Below are 23,113 nucleotides of genomic sequence, written 5' to 3'. Positions count from 1 at the left end.
GGGCACAGTCACAATTTGCAAAAACTAATCATAGGCCTTCCAGCTTATGGACAATGTTGTATACTATATGACAGGCACAAATACGCACCTTGCAGAATGCCTTTCTGCATGAGATACTCATCATAGAGGTAAATGCTGTTGTCTGATGATGCTGCAGCTATTTTGTTGCTTGAGACAGACTGACTGCAAAGAAAAATCAGTTTACAATAAGAACATGGCTGTTCAGGTAAGAACATAGGATGCCCCAGTAAGAGTGTTCACTACATTGTGAAATTAGTGGAAAATGAACTAAACAGTTTCCACAGAGTACTTTCCACCACCAAAGTACCCGCAAGTACTACATATGACAACAGCACAAGTACGTCAGTCGATGCCTGCAACCCCCTTTATTTTTGCTGCAATTATATGCAGCCAAAGAACCAAACTAAAACAACTTACACTTACAAATAAATCTGTTGAAAAAAGATAAGAGCACATTTTCAAAGCCAGGTTCCTTGCTTACAAATGAAGCTTCAGTAAAAGAAAAATTATGCAGTAAATTTTTAAACAGCTTCTCAATTTTACCCATCCCATTATTTTTAATGCAGCAGCAGCCTTGACAACTTTGAATGGCTTGCGTGAGAATCACTGGTAATATAATGGAGCACCAGACATAGCTTCCACACTGAAAATTGAAAGAGGTAGTGATAAGCAGATTAGAAAAATTCACAGGCTTCAGCCATGCTAAAGCCATGCTAACGCAGTGACCACTGTGACGTCAGTGCAAGATTTCTTTATATGCACCACAAGTACAGGGTTATCTTAAGCGTATTATTAAAACTTGACATAGGATTTTTAGAAAATTCACAAAGCACTAAAAAACATCTGGGCAAAGTGCCCATAGTTTGCTCACCCAGCCAATTATTCAATAATGCATAAGCCTCAACCCATCTGTTGATCAGTGCCTTATCATTGCACAAAACTGTGGAATCAGTGAGAGTAGACACATGTGCACTGGATTCACGCAGACATCATCTGCAGTGCTAGTCCACGAAGTAAAGCCCAATCCCCGAGTCAGTCTTTCCCATTGCCCATGCAACCAGTATCCACTGGCTGTGCATATAGTGGCGAGGGATGTTAAAAGCCACTCAATGAAGAGCACATGCAATCCTAAGTTCCTCTTGACCAACTTACTTCGTCTCACGAAGTGGCAAGGGCTGTGAAAGGTAAGTGTTAGGAACACTGTCTCCTCCTTTATGCAGCAGCCTAATTGATGACGGAACATGCCTAGTATGCTAACACTTATGTCAATTTTGCAACCTTGCATCATTATAACCCATTCAATGAGTGAACATATAATGCTCCAATGATATTGTGACAGACCTCAAGAATATCAGGGTGAGCTGGGAAAGGAAAGTAATGACATTCTGTGGCCTGCTGTCTTGGCTTGAGCAGTGGTGTCTAGCTGGCCTTTGTTCCTCCCCATCTTTTGCTGGCTCCAGGAATAAACCCCAGGCAAGTAACGATATTATATTGAACAGCGGACTGTGCATATGTATTGGAACATGATTTTAAGCAGAACAAGAAGTCCATTTCACAGTAAAAAGCAGAATGAAAAATAACCCATAATATGCAAGTGGCACTAAAAGATGAATATCTTCCGCTGCATTTCATATCTGAGAGTCTTCAGCAGTAGACAATTCAACAGTAGTACAACTGCTTCATACCCCCTGAAATTATTGTAACTTCAAAAACGAAGTCCCAATGTTTCATACTGATTCCAAATAACTAAATGACAAGAGGCTAACTCAAATCAAACATCCGACCAATAAAAAGCCAGTAAAGATGTACACAACTACACAGCCACACACACCATTGCCTCCATACACAATACACTGCAGTCATGAGTCGCAATATAACGTAGTTTGTGTGCCATACTGATTGTAAACATCATTCCGTCAACTCTTGCAGTAGTTCCATCACCACGACAAGCGTTTAAGCTCCAAATTAGTTTTCACCAAGACAACTTCTACAGAATCGACCGTCGGATAATGACAAGTTTAACAATGCACTACTGGCGGTTGAATTTCTTTGGAGGAGAAATTCTAGAGGCCCGTGTACTGTGCGATGTCAGTGCACGTTAAAGAACCCCGGGTGGTCGAAATTTCCGGAGCCCTCCACTACGGCGTCTCACATAGCCTTAGTCGCTTTGGGACGTTAAACCCCATAAACCAAACCAAACCAAACAATGAAGACGGACAAAATGCTGCATGAAACACCAGAACTATCGACAACATAGTAGCCTACGGTCAGTCGGTCCTGTTTGATAAACAAGTCGTCATACTTGAAAGCTTACCATGTCTCCATGAGCAGGTGGCGTTGAATTGCCACGCAATGTCTCAGCCATCGCTAGCTAAAGATACTGACACCCACGCCCCAAATGCAGCTTAAGTCAAAGTTTCTTACCTCAATCCAACAACGTAGCTTGTGTCCTTGGGAAGATGCTTGACGGCAAAGACGCCCAGTCGCTTGGTCGCCAAAGCTTTCAGGTCTTTCATGGACATGTTCTTCTGTGGCGATTTCGAAGCCATGCTTGCGGCTGACTTAAGCTGCATGAATTATTATTATTTTCAGTGCAGAATCAGGGCCTGGAACTTGGTTAAAGCGCAAAGACAGTGCCAAATCGCTCAACTTGCAAGCATGTAACCGCCTCTAAGCCTAACGCCGGTAACGGGACGGATAGAACGATCCTCAAACTCCCTGAACAGAAGCCGAGCGCACAACTATTGTAAAAGCAAATACTCTCTACCTTGCTCTTCTCTTTTTTTTTATTCTAAGCTAATCCATGCACAGATTATACGCCCTAAACATCGCGCTACAGAAAAGAGCGAACATGACAGGGACTGGAACGCCGACTCCATCCTTCGCTGTTCTCACGTGCAAACGAACGCGTCCCGCCTCGTGAAGCCAGTAAGATTCAAACTCGTCTAACCATTTGTCTGACCGAAAAATTGCGCAGAGTCAATGATAAATGCGCAAGGATAATAAAATATCGAATATAGTACTTACTCGATGCCGGCAACTTTCTTTCCGCCGCTCACTTTCTCACTGCTCGAACGCCACCCGTTCGAACAGCAGCTCTGCACGAATGGAAATAGGGGACTGCGGTGGTCGGATTGGCATAGGTCCTCGTTCTTCACTTCGGCTTCTTTTTTCTTCTTAAAAAACTCATTGCATATTAATGGCAAATATTTAAATGTAAAATTTTTAATTATTTCTAAGAGTTTTTTTTTCAAGCCATCAGTCTGCGAAGATTTTTAAAAGAGAAGTGGCAGTATCCTCCAAGGTTATGAAGCACGGAATCCTCCATGTTATGAAGGCATGGATACAGTGCTCTAGCATGGAGGATGGAGGTTGGAGGTCCAAGGGTTGCCTGGGTGACGACGCGGTGGTGGTGTGCGCGCAAGCGTGTTGTGATAGTCCGGGAGTTTGTGGCCAAAGGGTATGGTGAGGAAGGACTCAAGAATTATAGAAATCGGTATGAGATTTATCGCGAGGAAGCACCAGAAATATGATACGCATGACACCGACCTTTGTGACTAAATAATCGGAAGGGCAGCTTATGACATTCGGAGGAGGAGCTGAAGCAAGCGAAGAGATGTATGTAGCTTTCGTGAAGCATAGGCATTTTGAGGGAACCTATATTTCGTGGAACCTAGATGACCGCAAAGGTGGCCGGTCTCAATACTTAATTTTTTAACGCTTTCACGCCCAAATGAAGGCATCTAAAAAAATAACTTCCGCGTTCAGCTCGTACCCATGTTCAGAAGCCTCTGCGTTACCAGTGGCTAACCATAATAGATGCAACTTAAAAAAAAAAAAAAAACAGCAGTTGGTAGCACTGGCCATAGTCCGCGCCTTTATGATGCGTCCTGTATTACTCTGCTGGCCAATTACAAGAATGACCAAAATCAGCTTTTAAAGTTTGACCATAGAGAATGTAGTCTCTATGCCATGGAGGAAAAAAAACTGAGGAGGGAGCGTCCGGCGACAACCTTGAAGCCTAGTCTTAACAAGACGTTGCCCACGTCCCACCTTTAGGGCTGTAGTCCCGCTGTCTCACTAGAGTGAAGTCCCACCAACGTGGCTGTGGGACGGTGTTTTGTCCCGCTTTGGCTCCCCGACCGAAGGCCAAACGTGCTTTTGAAGGATGCAGACACGTTGCGGAGGGAATATACAGCAGAGGCCATCCCGCCCCTTTCAGCGAAGCCATCAAAAGAGGGGCCAGTTGGTTTGGACTAATGAAAATGACAGCGCGCCAAGAACCACAGTATAAAAAAAGAAAACCAATGGGTCCAATCGGGCATACCATTTGGTTCTAATTGGAACCAGTTGGGCCCAACTGGTCAGCAGTTGGGCTCATGAATCCCAACTGGGTAGTCCATTTGGTTTCCGTAGTCCCAGTTGAGCATTCCAATTTATTCTGCATTTCCAAATGGATTACCCAACTGGTTCGTGAGATCCCAATTGGTTCCGGCACTCCCTTCAAACCCAGAAAACCAATTGGAAGCTGGATTGGTCGACCAATAGGAGAAGTCAATGATGTCCTTCACAAAGATCTGTATATATATTTAGCTGGCTATAAAACGGAACACTAGACTAATTAGGTTTCTGTAAAAGGGATATTAGCAGCTTACGATCTCTGGAATTGTTTTTATCATCTCCACCATCATCGCAGGCATTCTTAATTAGATAACTTCGCTTAATGGTCAACCGCCACTGGCTCCACCAGCTGGAGGGTCTCGTGAGTGGAGTATATAAGTGACTGCAAAAGTGTGTTCTGTGGATATATGTTGAGAATTAGTTGGTATACAGTATCTAATTAGTGTTCAGAGCATGCTTGTTCTCGATTTTCATAACAGCATGTAATTATAATTTCAATTCCCTTGTAAAAATGTTGGCAGAAGTCTCACAGCAGTCATAGAAGAAAAGCCAATTGGTTCCAATTGGCCAGTTGGAACCAAATGGTTTTGCTGGCCAGTTCAAACCATTTGAGTCTAATAGGCATGCCATTTGGTCTGGTTGGGCGACCAATTTCTAATTGGAAGCACCAGTTAGGCTCAATTGGTCGAGCCTATTGGGTGGCGAAAACACGATTGGTTTTTTTTGACTGAGACAAATGTCGAGGAACAGAGCAACACCAAACAGGCTAGTGCAGCAAGTTGGTATCAATCACTATTCATAACTCCGTATACAGAAAACAGGCAATTTTGCAAAAGCAGTTGTATTTATCCTGGATGATTACTTTGGCACATTTGCTTTAAGGCGAGGCTTCACACACGCGACAAAACTTTTCTGGAAGGTGAAGGTGGGCCATCTCCCCTGCCACGGGTGGCAAGGTGGTTGGTGGGTGGCTCTTCTGGAGGGTAGCTAGTTTTCCCACCAAGTCTTTTACGCTGTCTCTTTTCCGTTCTGCTCCTGCGTAGGTTTTGAGTGGATAGAGGATTAGACCCCCCACCCGGTCCCGCTTTGGCGTACGAGGAATACGGTCACGTTATTTATTTGTAATGAATATCGTCCAAACAGTTCAGAAGTGCAGTTTGCATTTGTAGCAACGGGAATTTATCTGGATGATAGAGGTACGTTCATTGCAAGAAGGTTGGTCGAGCAACTTCTTGGATGGCACACACGCACACACATACACACACAGGGTCATTAGCTTTTTGTGTACAGCTGATACTCTTCTAAAATGTACATGGAGTCCTAGTTGTAATTGTCGCATGCATCAGCTCCCATAGATGAGCATGAGATGTTCGCACACCCCGGGGGGGGGGGGGGGGGGGTTAAGTTTGTCTGCTGACCCAAGTTGATCTTGATAAATGTACTTCAGCTGGTCAATTGGAATGTGAGTAAAGAATGGGCTGTATCAGAGGAATGAAGAGAAGGGTGTACGTCTTAAATTTTTTTTTTGTCCAATAAGGCATGCTCTGGTTAGCGAATTGAGGCTGCTGCCCTTGGCAGTCATCATGACATTCTGACAAAACATATATCCCCATTAGCTTACTGGACTTTTAACTGCTTGTGGTACACATCATGTGCCAAGAGAAACATCGCAATTTTCTAGTGGAACAAGTTACTGTTCATTTTCTATGAGACACAAATTGGTGCAAATGCCCAGTGTTGCAAACTTGCAACAAGTGCTTCAAGCATTTCGCTTTGACAAAGGCAAACTTCAAAGCTATGGGGTGTGTAAAAAATTATCAAATTTCTTCCTATTCGTCCCACAGCAGACAGCGCAGCAGTTCTCACAAAATGAGAGGTGCGCCGCCGAATGCGGTCTGGAAGTCCCACATTCGCACCTACTTTTCCCATCACACAGTTTCCCGACAGTGGTGCCAAACATTTCGGTCAGAAAACGCTGGCTGCTGGGAACATATTGGCATAAAAATTTGTACGCAAGCTTCATGTAGAAATGAGCACATAGCGTGCAATTTGTATGTCAAGAGTTCAAAACACTGGGCTTAAAGGGTTAAGGACAAAAAAGGAAGCTGTTGGCTCGATTTATGTGCACATGGTGGCGCGACAAAGGACTCTACACTGGAGGTGTGCATATGTGGTTAAAGAGTTTTGTTCTTTTAATACTAACGAGCCAACAATTAAAGCATGCGAGGCAGAAAAGCTGGGGTTAATATGAAAAACAAATATGGGTGGCCAGCCTTTGGTGTTGAGTAGAGAGAACAGCTCAATTGGTGACTTAGAAGTAAATTTTCCTTGATAAGCAAAAGAAGAGAGAATTTTTATTTTGAGCAAAGGCTGGAGGGAAGGCCCTACAGGGTCCATTTTCAGAAGCTATTTAGGTTGCCCAGGCAACTGGGTCACGCTTTTCCATAAGCATCTTCCATAAGCAATTTCTTGGATAAGATCCAGTTTTCTTTTGATGCACTTTTGTTTCAGGAACAGGCAATCAACAGAATTAGCATGACTCTTTCTGAAGGAATACTGAAAGTAAACTTGGCCATCTTGCACACAAATTTTTACCTTACAAGCTCTGGGTTGGGGCCTTTACCCTTGACCAAGTCATATTTATCCAATGTAGAGTAAAAAATTTTTACTACCGATAATCAGATGTAGACTGTTCCAAGTGCAAACTAGAGAGCAAACGTAAGAAGTTAATTTATGCCTGTTGATTAGCAGTGTGACAGTAATCTGCTTGCAGCCATTCCCACAACAACAAAGACAATGCTACTTAGAGTGAAAAAAAAAAAGATTGGCAAGTCAGAAAACTGTTAGATGGGTGGTGGCGAGAACAGATAATTCATGAACACACCAAACTTGGCAGACCTTTAAATTTTATATGAAATTTGCACCATGCTGCGTGGTGTAACACCCAGGAGAACCTGGGTAGTGATCACTACATTACCAAGATTCTCCTAAAAGCAGGCCCAACATGCAGACCTCTTCCTGGTGCTAGCATCATGAAGTGGGACTCGTTCTGCACCTACCAAGCAGCCCGCACTCTCGATGCCACCTCAGACATAGCTACTTGGTCCGACCAACTCCAGCATGATGTTTGTGCCGGTCAAAATTTTGACTGTGACAAAAAAAAAATTTGCGATATGGGTATTTTCCTTCCAAGAATGAACGTGAAAATGCATTATGCATTATTTTTCACACATATCAATTACCGTTTTGTGTTAGTCTGGCTGGCAATGAAGAAAGCCTAAAGTGTTTTACAAGCAAAAGCTATCCATTGTATTGTCAATCTTGGTTATTTATTGCAGACTTTGCATACTTTTCAAACAAGCATATGAAATATCCGAACGGTAAATTTATGTCTCAGGTGTACTCCACAGATGTACAGCAATATAGTCAAGCCACTTTATAACGGCCTCAGATATAACAAACGCACGCTTATTTTGAATGAGTCAAAATATGCATTAGGGCAATAGCAATTCATCTCAAATACAACGTACAACTTTGGCCAAGTCGCTCGGTTATAGTGAATGAGGCGGCTCTGTAAACTCCCTCCCCCAAGTTGAATAGGTCGCACTTCTAGCAAGCACAGAGATCGAAGAGGGTCTATCAGCCCTTGACACCGCCCAGAAAGAGCATGTTGGCCCAAAAAAGCAATAAAAAGGCGGCATTGGAACAGCAAATAACTGCCAGCCAGGCTCACGCGGACAGCCTACAAGGGCAACCATTGCCTGCGTGTTCGCCAGATGGGCAAAGCATCCCAAGTGGAAGCGTGATGGGTGTGACACGGATGAATCGTTGCAAGCGAAGCTACTGCCCATGACCATGGCCACAGATCAACTAACAGCAACGATTTGGGAAGTTTGAATGCCTTGCTGGCCATGCTGGTATGCGTCGCCCACCCAGTCGGCTTCATCTCTTGTGCTGCTACCTCGTGCAGGCAGCGTCAGACAGCGGACAATGCAGCTGATGCATTCTGTGCCACGAGTGCTGTGCTACTTCCATCGCTGCAAGGACCTGTGAAGGATAGACATAGCTCTCGAAAACACGTGATCAGACGCACATAGATTTGTGGAAATGCATTGTCGATGCATAGCTGGCCTGATGTATCCTCGGACGACTGCATTCCTGCAGACCACAACATTGCAGAGCTGCATGGTCTCAAGAAGCCTCTGAACACCAGGTGTACTATTTCAAGCTACTTCTATGGATTCATAAATACAAACTCTATCCAACTTCCTCAGGTAATTCATCTCGCTATTCAATCCGAAACCCTACACTTAGACTACCAGCTATAAGAACAAACTATGGACGACAAACATTAAACTTTCAAACAATTAAGATGTTGAACAGAACCGATTTCAATGTAGATTTCTACAAAAGATTTCCTGTATTCAAAAAAGAGTGTAAAAATGTTTTGGTTTCAAGCGGTTTTTCTTTTGCTTTGTAAATACATTGTGTGTTTTTGCATGCGTATTATCAACTAGAAAGAAGGAAGTCAGATAGAAAAAAAAAATATTTTGTGCTTTCTCTGTTCCAAAGTTCATTATTTTAGCCTTGCTACTACCCTGTTTTTATGCATTTATTTACATTTCATTATCAGATGTGCAAATGTTTTGTTTGATTCACAAGTGCAGTGCCGCTTGCCGAAATGTATTAATATTTTTTTTTTGTGCTGAATTTGTATTGGGGGGCCAAGGCCCCGTCAGGCGTTGTTACGCCTTTAGCTTCGGCCCCCCCTTAGACACGTTGTAAGAAACAAATAAAGAAAGAAAAAAGAAAAAAAGAAATACGAGCACTCCCCTATCGCTAGGGTCCTGGTTAACCTGGCTGACCTGCCACCAGCTGCTGTGGGCGCTTAAACCACGATTAATTATATCCTGTCCCTAAAGCTGACTGTCGGCGGCAATGGTCTAGGCGAGGAGATGACTGCCCTACAATAAAGCATCTCTCATAGCAGCCTTGGGTTGCTGGAACATTTGCTAAATAAAGTGCTTTCGGCAAGAAAAAATATCTAATCAATAAGCCCCCCTAGTTTTACGCAATTCCACGAAAAATAATGGATTTCAGCACTTTAGCATTTTTTAGGGAACTGTGTGTTAGCAGCCACAATTTTTTTGTGTGTTTATGGACATCAGGAGGAATGATGGGAATGTGGTTGATTTACGTCCTGATTCTTCTAAAACATAGATTCTTGTAAAGAACGAAGGTGTGGCAATCCCTTCACTCGCTTGCTCCTAGATCCCTTTAAGCAAGCATGTCATTAAGCTGCAGCTATGGCAGCTACGTGCTCACACGCTTGTACGGAGAGGCTAGATACTGGTGCCTGTCGAAGCAACATTATAGGATATGGAATATAACGAGTTTTTCTTTAAATCAACGGCTACCAATATAGCGCGAAATGTTTGTCACTGCCGTTTGAAACACCCACAGACAGCTCACCAACCAGGCTCATGAGCTTAGAGGGGAAGGAAACTTCTCAATGCCCTAGTGCCATTGAGGCAAATGAGGCAAAGTGTGCTGCATGCTCTAGCGAATGCGCGGCTACAAATGTGCTAAGAGGATGGCACAGGCTGGCGAGAAAGAGGAGAAGGCAGAGAAAGCCATGAGGTGTAGGGAAGGGGAAAAAAAAGGGCGAATGGGCACAGAACTGTGCGGCACGAAACACGAAGCTGCGAGGCAAGAAGCAGTGGCTGCATGTGTCGACGCACATGAGGATTCATGCGGATTATATCAGATTCTTTGTTCTCAATTGGCAGAATTCAAAATTTTTTGCAACAGGTTTTATATAAAGAGCTGAGCTTATCGAAATGAAAAAAAAAAAATAATTAAAAAAAAATGACATGGCGAGAAAACATACTACTGTAGGCTGAACCTTTTAAGGCAGCCTCTTTAAAATATGAAGCAAAAGCATTTTCACTAAGTCAACTCTGTATTTAGCACTCAAGCCACAAGATAAGTGTTCAAAAAGAAATGTTTAATAAAATTGAAACGAAGCCAGCTCCACTGCAATGACAATAAAACAGCAGTGTTCACATAAAACAATGTTACTATGTAAACTGTGTGCTCCCATCCATGTATTCCATTTGTATTTACAAAAAATAATTATATACAGTCATACAGCACACACTAAAAAACCACACTTTTAAAAGAAAGCATTTCTCTGTACTGCTACAGTATCTAGGAAACATCCATTGTACCATACTAATTATTAGACCACCTCTCGCAACTTACTCAAACTGTCTCATGAACACAATATTGAGTAACTGGTTCTGTAATATGCAACTCAACATCAAAGTGTTCAGAAAAAATTCACTGAACCAGTTGAAAAAATGTCACGGGTAATCCCCAAATTCCATCGGATACAAAAGTTTTCAGCAACAACAAGAGCAGAAAATGTATTGAACCATGGAAAATGTTACCTGCCATAGCAAAATGCTCTTTCTGCTCACACAAGTTAAGAATGTTAAAATAAGTGAAACACATGTAGAGGGGCAGAAAAGTTCAGTGGCTATTCTTGGATCAGCGGTTAGTTTCTTCCCATTGCTATTTTTCAATACCATCTCCTTCGAGGCTTTTCCTGCATTGTCCAGAAACAGGATGCTAAGCCCGATACCACACCCAATCAACCCAGATGCACTCAATGCGTGCCTGTACAGAGCAATGAAATGCTGCGACAGCTGTTTCCGCATTTTTTTGTTGTTGCTGCATTGAATGACAAAATCAGCCATGCAGTCTTTAGCTAAAAAGAAAAACTGCTCGCACTGCATATAACCTTGAAACACTTAAACATTACGCTAGGTGCACCAGACAAAATGTCAAGGACACAGAAAAAAAAAAAAAAAGCAGCAGCACACACAGTTACGCCTTTGAAGTGCATACCACTGGCCAGAGTATTACAGTGGCATATAATATTACAGTATTACACAATACTTCACACATACAAACTACTGTGAAGTGCCACAATGTACCTGCATGGGAGATATGTGCAGACAGCAATATTAAATGCAGGCATTGTGAAACTTTTTGCTAGTTTGACAGTAACGTTCCCTGATAAGCAAGCAGCACAAATCCTGCCAAATCCTGTGTAAGAAAACAGTGCAGGGGTAGCCTGCCAAACCTGCTGGAATACGCATGGCAACAAAAACCTGCTGCACATGCAAGATGCAGTACCAATGTAAGGTCCCTCTTTTTTGATTTGTCTTCCATATTATATGAAGCAGTGAGGCACGAGAAATGAGGCCATGAAGGCGTTGCAGAACTTTCATGGCCGAAGTACCACGAAGGCGTTACACTACCTTCATAGCCTCTGTACTTTTCTTCCTCAGAACATAGCTCATTTAGTTTGCCAATAAAAAAGGGACTATGAAAAAAAGTATGAAGTAACAAATTGCTAGTTACTTCTTAAACTCACCATGCATTGCACATCATACCTGTCCAACCTTTCATAGCAAAAAAATATACTGTATATGCAAAGCACTGACACATTTCCACAACAATGTTATACAATAGAAACCATGTCGATATGTGAAACTGAGGTCCATGCTCAGACAGACATCAGACGTTTTGCTACCATTATGCTGCTAAGTATCGAGAGATTCGAACAAGGCAGGCACATAGCCAGATCATGCTTTTGCCTAGTGCACTACTGCAAACACTTCATTTGTAGCTCCACACACCTAGCACAAAAGCAGAAAGAATTCTCAACTATGTGGCTTAACTATTTTCCTAGTTAAAATGAAAACAATACTCTTTTTCACAACCTTATGAACGAGTAAGGAGCTTTTAGAGAATTGCTGAAACAGAATGCTCACTCACCCTGAACTATTAAACCCCTTCATGTGACAGCCTAGTAACTTCGGCACTGGGTGGCCCTTAACAGCATAAGTAGGGTTTCAGATAGGGTTTTTGAATGTAGCAGTACACTATAGTACATATTTTGAGGTGTGCACAAGTGAACCATGTGCAGCACCACACAGTGTGGACACAAATAAGCAACCTATGGGAGCAAAAATACATAAGCACAATTTGGATGGCTTTGTAGTGCAGACATGTCCAAACTCTTAAAACTTCGACATGTAGAGAGAGAGTAGCTCTATGCAGACTAAACCACTAAAAGAAAAGAATATTTACGCTAAAAGACAGCATGCCAAATGCAAACTTGTCAATGATTAAAATACCCTGCACACAAATGACAAAAATTTCAGAACCTACAACTGGTCTCATTAAAAATGCCACTAGATCCGAGATGCCTGTTTTCATTCTAAGTAGGCTAAAAGATGTACCGTATTTACTCGCATAATAGGCGCACTTTTTTTCCAGAAAATCCGGCTCAAAGTTCGGGGTGCGTCTATTACGCGGGGTAAAATTTCCAAAAATTTTTGACTCGCAAAATATAACATACCGCATAAACGCACTCGGGTATGGGCCGCACCCCGTTTTCCCGAAGAAAATATTAAAAAAAAAAAACCGTGTAAGGGTCGCATTGAAACATTCCACGACCCACGCGGGAATAGCCTTCGAAATGCACGCGTCGAGGCCTCCGCGATCAGTTCCGGCTGCGCGCAACGGGCGCTTGATCGCGGAGGCCACACACGCGCAAAGAAGCTTCCAGACGCCGCCCACTAAGGGCGCCTGAGGCCAAGCTTATCATCATCATCAACGTTTTCTTCCGCCGCGAGCGTTCACTATCCATATCGCCATCAGCATCCCCAGCTCCGTTTTTTTTTTTGTTGCTATCAAGTGCCGGGATCTGCGGTAGCGCGTAGTTCATCGTGGTTTGTGGCTTTGCCGCCGAGCGTTGCTGTTTTAGCTCGACGGGCAAGCACCTTAATAGCTACACGGCTGGGAGTTAGCTCTCGAACACTGCAAGCGTGCGGCAGGTCGGAAACTCGACGTGGCCGAGAAGTGTGGCAGTTGTGTCTGTGGCATGCCTAAATTTTCGTACGCGACTCCAGGCGCCGAGGTTTTCGCGGGCCTAAGTCGGGAACGTTTCAGACTGGAGATGAAACTTTCCAAACAGATGTTTAAAATGAGCATATCTGAAAACTGTGTGCGGCTGTTCTACGCGATGTCGCTGTACATGCTGTGGGTCCGCAGCAGCTGCGACGGCAGCAGCACTAGTGAGGACCAGTAGCCAGTTCAGCAAAAAACTTTGTAAAAATAAAGATTGGGGGCAGGGGGCGGCGAGGCGTCGGCTTGCAATCGTGTAAATACAGTATTGATCACAGTGCCAAGTTCGGGGTGCGCCTATTATGCGCGGAAATAAAAAAAACCTGATTTTTCGCGACCAAACTAGGGGTGCGCCTATTATGCGAGTAAATACGGTAGTACAGAACAGGCAAATGGCTATGCTAAGATGTATATTTCCAGCTAATTCACACAGAACACATTTAAACAAAAGAGCATGGCACTCAGGTGGTGGGAGACCACTTCTGCAAGTTGAAACTGCTGAATGTTGAAAACTAGTCTCGTCCTGCCCTTTTTGGATCCACCAGCCTGTCATTCAAGCTGAGAGAAAACATGGTGAAATATTCAGCTAATCTGCTCTGCCACCCAGAACACAAGAATATAGCTGAATTCACAACAGCATAGGAAACCTCATATAACTTATTCAAAGGGCATAGGATCACATTTCTTCCAAGTTAAATGAAAATGATTACCTGTCAACATCCTGAAAGTTGCACAGCAAACATCACAAATTGCCCAGCCAAAACATCTCATGGGCATCCATCATCACCTACCTACACTAGATTAGCACACTTGCACAACACTGATGATCACAAAATGAGGAATTCAACTCTGCACAATGCGCAGAATGGCAGTTTAATGTCACCTAGTGGCTTACCATAAAAAGAAACAAGCTTCCATCAGTGCTCTATTGCTCAATATAGGGCCCTTGACAGCAGCAGAGAGATTCAGTGACAATATATGGAAATCTCATCCATAGCCAGCAGTCCAAACAGGTTTTACAGCCAACTAGAGGTGCACCATTCACGCCCACGACATTAGCCAAGGTGAATGCTCACTGTGACAGGCTGCATTCTCCATTCATATGTTAAGGGGGGGATGAGGATCTTTTTCTTTATATGTTAACATATCTTTCTGAAACTTAGCACCTATGTACATCATTGAGTGCTGATTTCGAATATGCATTTAGATTTCAAATACCTCAGCTGGAAAGAAATATATGGCAAAATAAAATGTCCTAATTAGGTCATTTCTTACGGACCTTTTTAGTAATTTATCAGTTAAAGAAAGACTTTTTAAGAAGAAGCAGACATTTGCAAAGGCCCAAAGCACATCCTAAAGCTAACAAAATGTCCATAAAGTGATTTTGTTGATCATAAATAAATAACGAAGCTGGAAAGAAAAAATGATGTGGCAGTAATTAGCCCATACTTGGCCTAATTGCTAATATATGTTTTAAAGGTTTGGTTTGGTTTATAGGGTTTAACGTCCCAAAGCGACTCAGGCTATGAGGGACGCTGTAGTGAAGGTCTCCGGAAATTTCGACCACCTGGGGTTCTTTAACGTGCACTGACATCGCACAGTACACGGGCCTCTAGAATTTCTCCTCCAAAGAAATTCTAGCCGCCGCGGCCGGGATCGAACCCGCGTATTTTGGGTCAGCAGTAAAAAAAAGAAAGCTTTAGGATGTGCGATGGACCTTTGGAAATGCCTGCATATTTTTAAAAAAGCTTTCTTTAACTAATAAATTACTATAAAGGCACATAAGAAATGACCTAATTGGGATGTTAATTTGCGATAAATTTTCTTTCAGGTGAGATATTTGAAATTTAAATGCATATCTGAAATCAGAATTTTATGACACACCTGCGTGCCAAGTTTCAACAAGTTACGATGACAAATAAAAAACAAGTTTTTAAGACCCTCATCTCCCCAGATGTTTGTAATCGAACACAGGTGAATGAATGAATTTGCTCAAGTGAACATCATTAATCTCACTATGATTGCAACAATTGGTTTTCGACCAGCTTTTACTTAGTTCAACAGCCCCAATTAACCCATAGACACAGCTTGCAGTCTATGCCCTTGCACTTTGGGCCATGGCTGCACTATGCAGACATGTAACAGCCATCCCATCAGCTGTCTCGGGTGCTGGGTCCTGGATGAACATGGTACACAAGGGAGACAGGATTGGTTATGTCCTCGGAAACGAGCGTGTTGACCATAGCCTTCCAGCGGTGGAAACCAATCCGGGAGCTCTAGAACAACATCAAGACGGTCTGTCATGACAGTAAAGCAACGCCAATAGGCTCCATGCACTGCAAAGAACACTGAGGATAACTCCATCCAATTTTTAATCTTAGTAAAAATTAATTGTGCGGCTCTGTCTAGCTATCCCCATGTTTGTTAGGCAGCGAAAGATGTAATTAGTTCCAAAAAACTGTATTTAAAAAATTACGGGACATTCAAGCATACAGTATGAACTGACAATTCTGTGCAAGCCGTTCAATTTAAGAGTCGATGATTTAACCTTCACGCTTTTACTCTGCTGAATGTTTTTACTCTAAGCTGAGGCTCCAAACACACACGACAAAATTTTTCTGGGGGTGAAGATGGGAGAGATGGGTCAAGAGTAGCGGTGGATGGATGGGCAGCCAGCCCTTAGCTAGGGGGGTGTGGGGCAGGGTGGGGAGGTGGCTTGTGGGTAGTGCTTCTGGAGGGCTTTTTAGTTCTGCCGCTGCATAGGCTTGTAGTGGGTGGAAACCTTGCAGGGGGTGGAAGCCTATCCTCAGGAATCCACACGTAAAAAACTGTCTCAATGTCGCCCCAGTCTGCTGGCAAAAATGGCCGATGGTGGTGATACCATTAATTTCATCTTTTGAGCTCTTCTAACTTACAAAAGCTGTTTTTCAGTGAACGTAGCCTCTTTCATATTAAAATGAGGTAACTGAATAAATACAGGCCAACTTCAATTTGTTTTTCTTTAACTCTGCCTAAGGGTCACGACAACCAATCAGGGAAGCTAATGCAGAAATGAGATCTTCTGTGACGACTCAATCTATGCCCACATCATCTGCTCGCATGAGCAGGAAGCAGATAATGCAGTAACCAAGCAGTGCTTTTGGCAAAGATTGTGCCTTCAGAAGCTGTGACAAGAAACAGTTACTTCAGTTAACAGACCATGTTCTCAACCTTCTGCTTGGCTGCTTTCATTAATAAGGCTTATGTAGAAGCAAGAAAGCTAGCAAGCACATGTCACGGAAGTAGGACTATGTAAGCACCAAAGAGCCAAGTACAACCAGTACTGAGTGGCAGCATGAAAATGTCTGAAACCTCGCTTGTAAACCTGGGCAAATATGGCGCTTTATAAATGACAAATACGTTGTTCCATGAAGTTCCTATGAAGCAGAAAAACTGCAGCAGACATTGAATATGATGGGTAATTGGCCCATTTCATGACTGACCATACTCTTTGTCAAAAAAAAAAATGTTGAAGAGCCAAATCCATGGCTATGAGGTACGCCATAGTGAAAGGTGAAAAAGTGCTGTAATGCACAGACAGTCTGAAAGACTGCAGCGTGGTATCTGTATCATATCATGGCAAACAGCATTGCAAAGGCTGCACTGAGAAAGCCGTCCTCAACCCTGCCACCAGTATCAGACCCTCCAACAAAAACGAATAGACAGCTCAGAATTAGGGGGACCCAACACAGCGCAGTGTACATTGAAAAGCTGTTGGTGCACTGAGCTTCAACTGTTTAGCTTACAGAGGTGGCTAATCTATGGATTAATACACTACAGTAATGCCACGAATCCACCAATATAACTCTGGTTCTTCAGTTAATAGGTGACTATTTAGAATAGTCTAGCAGCCTCCACTGGCGCTTTAGTAGTATCTTGATGATATGATCCCAATTGATACAAATTTGTAAAATGCCCCGCCCGGAGTACATTGTGTGCAATGGGATGCCATGAGCAATGTATAAACGTTTTGTCTCCTCCTCTCGGATGTTACAAACAAACCCCCACTGCACCACAGATGATTCAAGCGTGCGAGCTGCGACCACACCCTCGAGCACAGAATTCATGCTGCCTGTACATCACCGATGCCGGGATCACCAGTTGTGCGGTGAGCACTAGTGAGCGGTGACGTCCTGCCCGTACAACGCCAATGTTATTACCACCAGTCACGTGGCTCGCGCACTGCCAACGTCGCGATCGCCAGTCGCGAGGTATGTGCCACGAGCTGTGAGCGGCGGCACACGACCAGCACAGCTCTCGTCGTGAGTGAGCGGTGGCGTGCGGCCGTAAGTAAACCCCATCAGACAAAAACAGATCTGCGTAAATTTGCATAAGAATTTTGTTCGTTTTGGATGGTACGAATTTCGAATGATACAAATGTTTTTTGTGACCCCATGAGATTCGTATCACAGAGATTCTACTGTATTGTGCTAGCACATTTAAGGCATTATTAGCGGGCAATCAGATGGAGAGTGCAGACCTTTTCAAGGGCGGAGCAATCCTTGTCTTTGTGGAGGTAATGTTCTTGCCAGAAATGCAGCAGCTCCAGGAGATTCTGCAGCAGGCTGCCCGATGCAGCCGCGGCGGCTGCAGCAGCTGCAGCCCCAGCTGCGGCACCAGCAGCAGCGCCCACATTGCAGGCTGCCTTGGCAGCTCCGGATGGCGGTGGCCCACGCAGTGCATGCAGGTAGGTCACCAGCTGGCCCCGCTGTTGGGCGAAGATGAGTAGCACCAAGGCCGTGTTGACACAGCTGACGTTCTCCTGCACCATGCGGGAAATAAGAAGCAAAAACCACAGTCACACAAGCAGCCCACAGCAAGCTGGTCAGGTGCTATAAGGAATTTAAGTTCCCTGATCCCTGTTTATTGTTTCAGGCCCAGAAGCAAGATGTCTGTGGTCTATGCCATTGGCTATTTGTTCTTGTTTACGCAACTACAGCAGAGGTTCTTAATCACACAAATTGCAAAAGGTCTCGTGTTTCAAGAAAGAGCACATCAGCTAAGCCAAAAATGTTATTAGAGCAGTATGATGTTTGCTATATTCAACAGATTATTGGTGTTAGCGCAAAACATACCAAAGCTGTAGACACTAAGGCTATGTGCCAAACTTTTCAGGGACACTCAGAACACCTTTATGCAATTATTGTTCGTGATAAAACTTTATTCTTTCGCTCTTTCTGGGCATGCTGACATTTGTCTGCCAGCAAAAGACGCATCTATATCACTGAAAAAATTGGATTTAAAAAATTGACCGATGATTACGGTACTCCCAAATGCGAAATTTGAGTGCAGCTTGATTTTGCGATATATTGAGGCAGAAAACTTGGACAACGCTTAAGCTGCCCTTAAGAGTACAATGCGAAGCATTGCCACTTTGTCAAACAAGGCCTCTGAACTATCACACCGAACAACCGCTCCTCAGTGGTGTAGAGTGGTGCAGTGAAGCACTTGCCCGGCTGCGGCGTCCTATCCCACATTTGCTATTCCCTACAGGAATGCATTGCAACATTCTTGTTTCAGTGCTTCAAGGAGGACCACTGAAGCTGCAAAGGACGAGCCTTCATTTGGAGCAGGCCACAAGGTGCGTGGCCCCTACACTTAGATGGTTTGGTTTATGGGGGTTCCAGAGCGACTCAGGCTATGAGGGATGCCGTAGTGGAGGGCTCCGGAAATTTCGACCTCGTGGAGTTCTTTAACGTGCACTGACATCGCACAGTACACGGGCCTACATTTAGAGCAATGCATTCCTGTTCCCATGGTAAGCGGCATGCACTCCACAAATGGCCCCCATGGATGCTCGCCCATGTATGAGCTGGTTGACGGTTTGACTGCCGATTCCTGGCTGACCCAAGTTGCAAACAGCAGTTTTGTGGTGTACCTTACGTTGATTTGAACATAACCAGCCCTGCACCTATGCAACAATTAAGGGGCCCACAATCTTTGCACAAGGAATCGCCTCATTTGGGCAGGCAGTGCATCTTTTTCATAAACCTTCCAATGTGTGCTGCCTGAAATTGAGGGGTTGCGGGGCATCTGCCAGATTTTGCATCCACCACAGTTGCTTATGTGCAGGTTGCTTACGTGCCCATTCTAAGAATGATGGCTAACTGTAAATGCGTTTAGGAACTCATTACGCAACAGTCGACGCAAACTAAGTGCGGCCCTTCTCACTAGTCCCCCCCCCCACACCCTCCTCCTTGACTTTCCACTTTACACTTCTGCCTTTCTCTCTTCGACAGCTAGCCCCTCTTTGCCTTTTCATTTTTGCTTTCCCTTTGCTATCACCCTACTTTCATCCCTCACTTTGCTCTTCAACTTGCTATATTTCTGCCGGTTAAGCCAATGGCGACGGCAGTGTACAAGCCAGGAACAGGCACCTAAGAGCTGCACCCTAAAAAAATCTTCCTGCTAGTCGACTTAAACTCGTGACTTTCTTGCTGAAATGGAAGGGTTGCTGTTTTGATGTGAATGGTGGTGTAGCGTAGCTTTTGAGATCCATGCCCAAAAACAGGTGTCAATACACTCATTTTACTTTCGAGATCAGTTGCTGATGGCAAAACCTGTATTTCATTTTTTTTTTTTTTGTCTTTTCTAGCTTTTAAAGCTCTGTTATTCAACTTCTTCTCAGTGTTCCTCTAACATAACGAAACGAAGGCATTTATTAGGCCTGTGCAAACATTCGATATTCGATTCAATCCGAATGTTTGATATTTGAAATCTCTGAAGTATTCGTCTCCAGCGAATAAAGTTTATGCAACTCTTGCTTCGCGTGGCTTCGGTTCAGTGTACCTCCTCCTGGATGGCACCGCGGCGCACACACAGCCAAAGCCCCGAATCCATGCTATGTGCCTGTGCTCCCGCGCAGCAAGAGACGCGAGCAGGCGCAAACACGGCACCCAGATCTGTACCTGCCAGGTGTCTGTGGCCCCGCTACCCATGGTGTGCACATGCTGGAACCAGCATGGCGGCAAGCATCAAGAGAGATCTGGCAAGCGTGATCTGCTTCCGCGCACCACCAGTGCGCAAGCACTGAATGGTCCCGATAAAGACAGGCGTTCAGCTGGCTGGCACCTGGTGCCCTGTGGAGACCTCAGGGCGATCTGTGCATGTGTATTTGCACCTCACAGAAGTGCATCCCGCTATGCTAAATCTCTCTAGTCAGAGGACATGTGGCTCCCCTGACTTCTACAGGACGAGTCTGAGCTGACCACAGCTGTCGCAGCCGCTCATATCAGTGTGAAATTTGCTAATCAAGCGCGACGGTGTGACCACAAGAGGGAGCTAGAAGGAGGCACATGGAGATGGGTGGGGCGGCGCAGAGCACTGGGCACGTGGGTGCTTACACCTATGAGGTGTTCATGGAGTCTTCACTTAAAAGAAATGGCTGCACAAAGATGCAATCACAATTAAGACCAGTAGTTGACGGTCTTGTAGATAGGTCTCACACCTCACAAATAAGCTGGCTTTGCATGTAAGCCGACTCCCCCAGTTTCCGATCGACATTTTTGCAGGACACTGACACAGCTTCAATGAGTGCGACAAAGCTTCAATGCACTAATTTTTTCATGTAAACCTTGTCTGTTTGAAAAATACATGATTTTGAAAATGCCTATTGTGCAGTTCAGCTTTCTTGCGAGCCAAAAGTATTCGAAATACTCTCTTTGAATTCACTTCGAACCAAAGAAACCATACTCGCATAAGACTAGCATTTATGTCTGGTGTCTCCTCCCGCATGCTTCTTGGAACAAAGCATCTTTGCACTCAGTGCGTAGGTGTGCTCTCTCAAATGAGTTTCTCACAGCACCACTGCACGTCCCATATGAATAGGCTAGTGCAAAAAGTGTTTCTTGGTTCGAAACAAATTTGTGGGACCTTCTAAATGGCCTTATCTGCAGCTGTGTAGTTGCCCGGCTTTGCTTTTAAGCGCAGACTCCACGGACACCTGCGACGCGTACGTGCTGCAACAGGTAGATAATTAGGAGCATTCCTTTTGTACTGGGGTGGTAATAATCGTCACCCAGCTATTCATTCCCGGCATGCTAAATTTCTTCAGATTGAATGGCAATTTTCTTCTCCCCCAAACTAAGCAACTCTTTTGCCCTTCTCTAGCAATCCTCTAATTGCCTCTTACTTGCGTCTACTTTTTAAAAGTTTATAGCACCCTGGCTGTTCCTAAACCCCAGTGCATCTCTAATATCTGCAGTGGCCTCATGCTCCAAGGACTGGAGGGCATTACACAGGGTAAGAAGATATTCTATTGTTTTTCTGTCTTGCATGCAGAAATAGCAAATGTCATCCATTGTGTCATAGAATTTCCTCACGCATAGAGCCCTGGCCGTGAAAAGTTTAGCGCTTGCTTTGTAGTTGTGGAAGAAGTTTTCTTTTTAAGTTTAGTTCTAGCCGTCATAAAGAGCTCAAGCATACCGTAAAATTCCAAACAAGCACCCCCACCCATGCAAGGGCCCCCCCTAACTTCACTGTCAATTTCACATTTCCGTGCCATTCCGGGAAAGCACCCCCTTCCTCTGCTCGCGCCTTTATCACGCACTAAGCCCAAGGAACACTGGTCTGCCCCATCCAGTCCAAGAATCCAATTGAATCCAATCCTGCTTTTCAAGCCATTCGCATGCTCATTCGCACACACCATTTGTCGTCTTGTTTTGGTATTGTGGATTTCGCAATGCCGATGCATTCGTACACAGTGGCGAAGAAAGTTGAGGTTGTACAATGGCATCGGGAAAGCGGAAGAAACGTGCACCAAATGTCTCGACATTTCAAGTTCGACCACAAACGGATACGGGAATGGGACAATAATTTCGAGAAGTTCAGCATAACTATGGGAAAGCAAAACTTCGAAGAAAGCTGAGTACCGGCGCCCCAGTTTTCAGTGAATGCTCTTCGAGCGGAAAGAACGGCAGGACATGCCGTTAGTAACCGGCTTCTTTCTGAAGAGGCTGTCAGGATAGCCAACAACATGCAGTTGGGAAACTTCGTAGCCGTGGCACCAGAAGACCAGGGTGGGCTTCAAGCGGAATGCTGTGAACTTTTTTTTGCGACTGACTCGGAGCAGTCTTTTGATGGCAGAGTGATTGATATTGCAATCATAAAAAAGTTCATGTTCCTAGAGTTAATAAAATTTTAAATCCATGTGTGCTGCGCTTTTTCTTTTTTTTCTGGCGGGAAAATGCCGCCGCCATTTTGAATTTCAGCACCGTTTCGTGCGCATGCCACAATGCCACATCCCAAGAGGTATGCAGAACTGAAACAACATTGAACAAGCGTTCCAAATACATTATTCACTTAAGACGAATACAATGCAATCCACTAATATAGATACTGAGAAAACCGGAAAATCCGTTCGTTATAAGCGATCATCATTATAACCGGACTAGCAAAAATAAAAGAAAAAAAGCAAAAAGAACACACCCACGCATTCCCTCATGCATGTAGCCACCACCACCTACACTCCTGTCAAAGGCGCACAGCGTCATGGTGCTCCGCCAAGTTCGCTGAATGAGCCACCCCCACCAGACCTCCCATCAAAAGATAAGCCTGCTGTGATGTTAGCTCAGCGCACAGCATCTTGGCGTGCTGCCAAGGTCAATGCTGCGTTCTGCATGAAACGGATTAATGTGCTAAGAAAAGCTTAAAAAAAAAAAAAGCAAATTGC

General features: G+C 44.2%; 3 protein-coding genes across 8 annotated transcripts in view; 1 reads left to right on the top strand and 2 right to left on the bottom strand.

Moving 5' to 3' along the window:
* LOC149351360 (uncharacterized) overlaps window positions 1-3,185 on the bottom strand; it is a 48,482-nt gene extending 45,297 nt beyond the window's left edge. Inside the window, exons 1-3 of the mRNA XM_089580712.1 lie at window positions 3,049-3,185; window positions 2,446-2,588; window positions 89-183 (exon numbers count right to left, since the gene is read on the bottom strand). Coding sequence (XP_089436838.1) covers window positions 89-183; window positions 2,446-2,570 — 220 coding nt within the window. The 5' untranslated portion in view covers window positions 2,571-2,588; window positions 3,049-3,185. The remainder of the gene's footprint in view (window positions 1-88; window positions 184-2,445; window positions 2,589-3,048) is intronic.
* A 161-nt stretch (window positions 3,186-3,346) lies between these two features.
* Window positions 3,347-22,590, top strand: LOC149351359 (uncharacterized). Of its 6 annotated transcripts, none has more exons than XR_016290583.1 (5): window positions 3,347-3,517; window positions 8,393-8,696; window positions 17,462-18,130; window positions 18,964-19,024; window positions 21,647-22,590. XR_016290583.1 is itself a non-coding variant. In XM_089580711.1 (5 exons), the coding sequence occupies exons 1-3, from the start codon at window positions 3,387-3,389 to the stop codon at window positions 17,560-17,562; spliced, it is 342 nt and encodes a 113-aa protein (XP_089436837.1). In that variant the 5' UTR covers window positions 3,347-3,386; the 3' UTR covers window positions 17,563-18,130; window positions 18,964-19,024; window positions 21,647-22,590. The 6 variants fall into 6 exon arrangements, 1 of the variants encoding a protein (XP_089436837.1); XR_016290582.1 differs by having other exon boundaries at window positions 3,347-3,639; XR_016290580.1 differs by having other exon boundaries at window positions 3,347-3,717; window positions 4,106-8,696.
* The window catches only part of LOC149351358 (short transient receptor potential channel 4-associated protein-like), a 55,324-nt gene continuing 42,619 nt past the window's right edge, over window positions 10,409-23,113 (bottom strand). The window contains exons 22-23 of the mRNA XM_089580710.1: window positions 17,924-18,205; window positions 10,409-15,680 (exon numbers count right to left, since the gene is read on the bottom strand). Coding sequence (XP_089436836.1) covers window positions 15,558-15,680; window positions 17,924-18,205 — 405 coding nt within the window. The 3' untranslated portion in view covers window positions 10,409-15,557. The remainder of the gene's footprint in view (window positions 15,681-17,923; window positions 18,206-23,113) is intronic.

The sequence above is a fragment of the Amblyomma mixtum genome, chromosome 3 (assembly GCF_055824585.1).
Source record: "Amblyomma mixtum isolate Tamu chromosome 3, ASM5582458v1, whole genome shotgun sequence".
In the NCBI taxonomy this organism is placed as follows: domain Eukaryota; kingdom Metazoa; phylum Arthropoda; class Arachnida; order Ixodida; family Ixodidae; genus Amblyomma; species Amblyomma mixtum.
The sequence above is the reverse complement of the archived record's forward strand: the minus strand, read 5'-3'. Positions and strand labels throughout refer to the sequence as shown.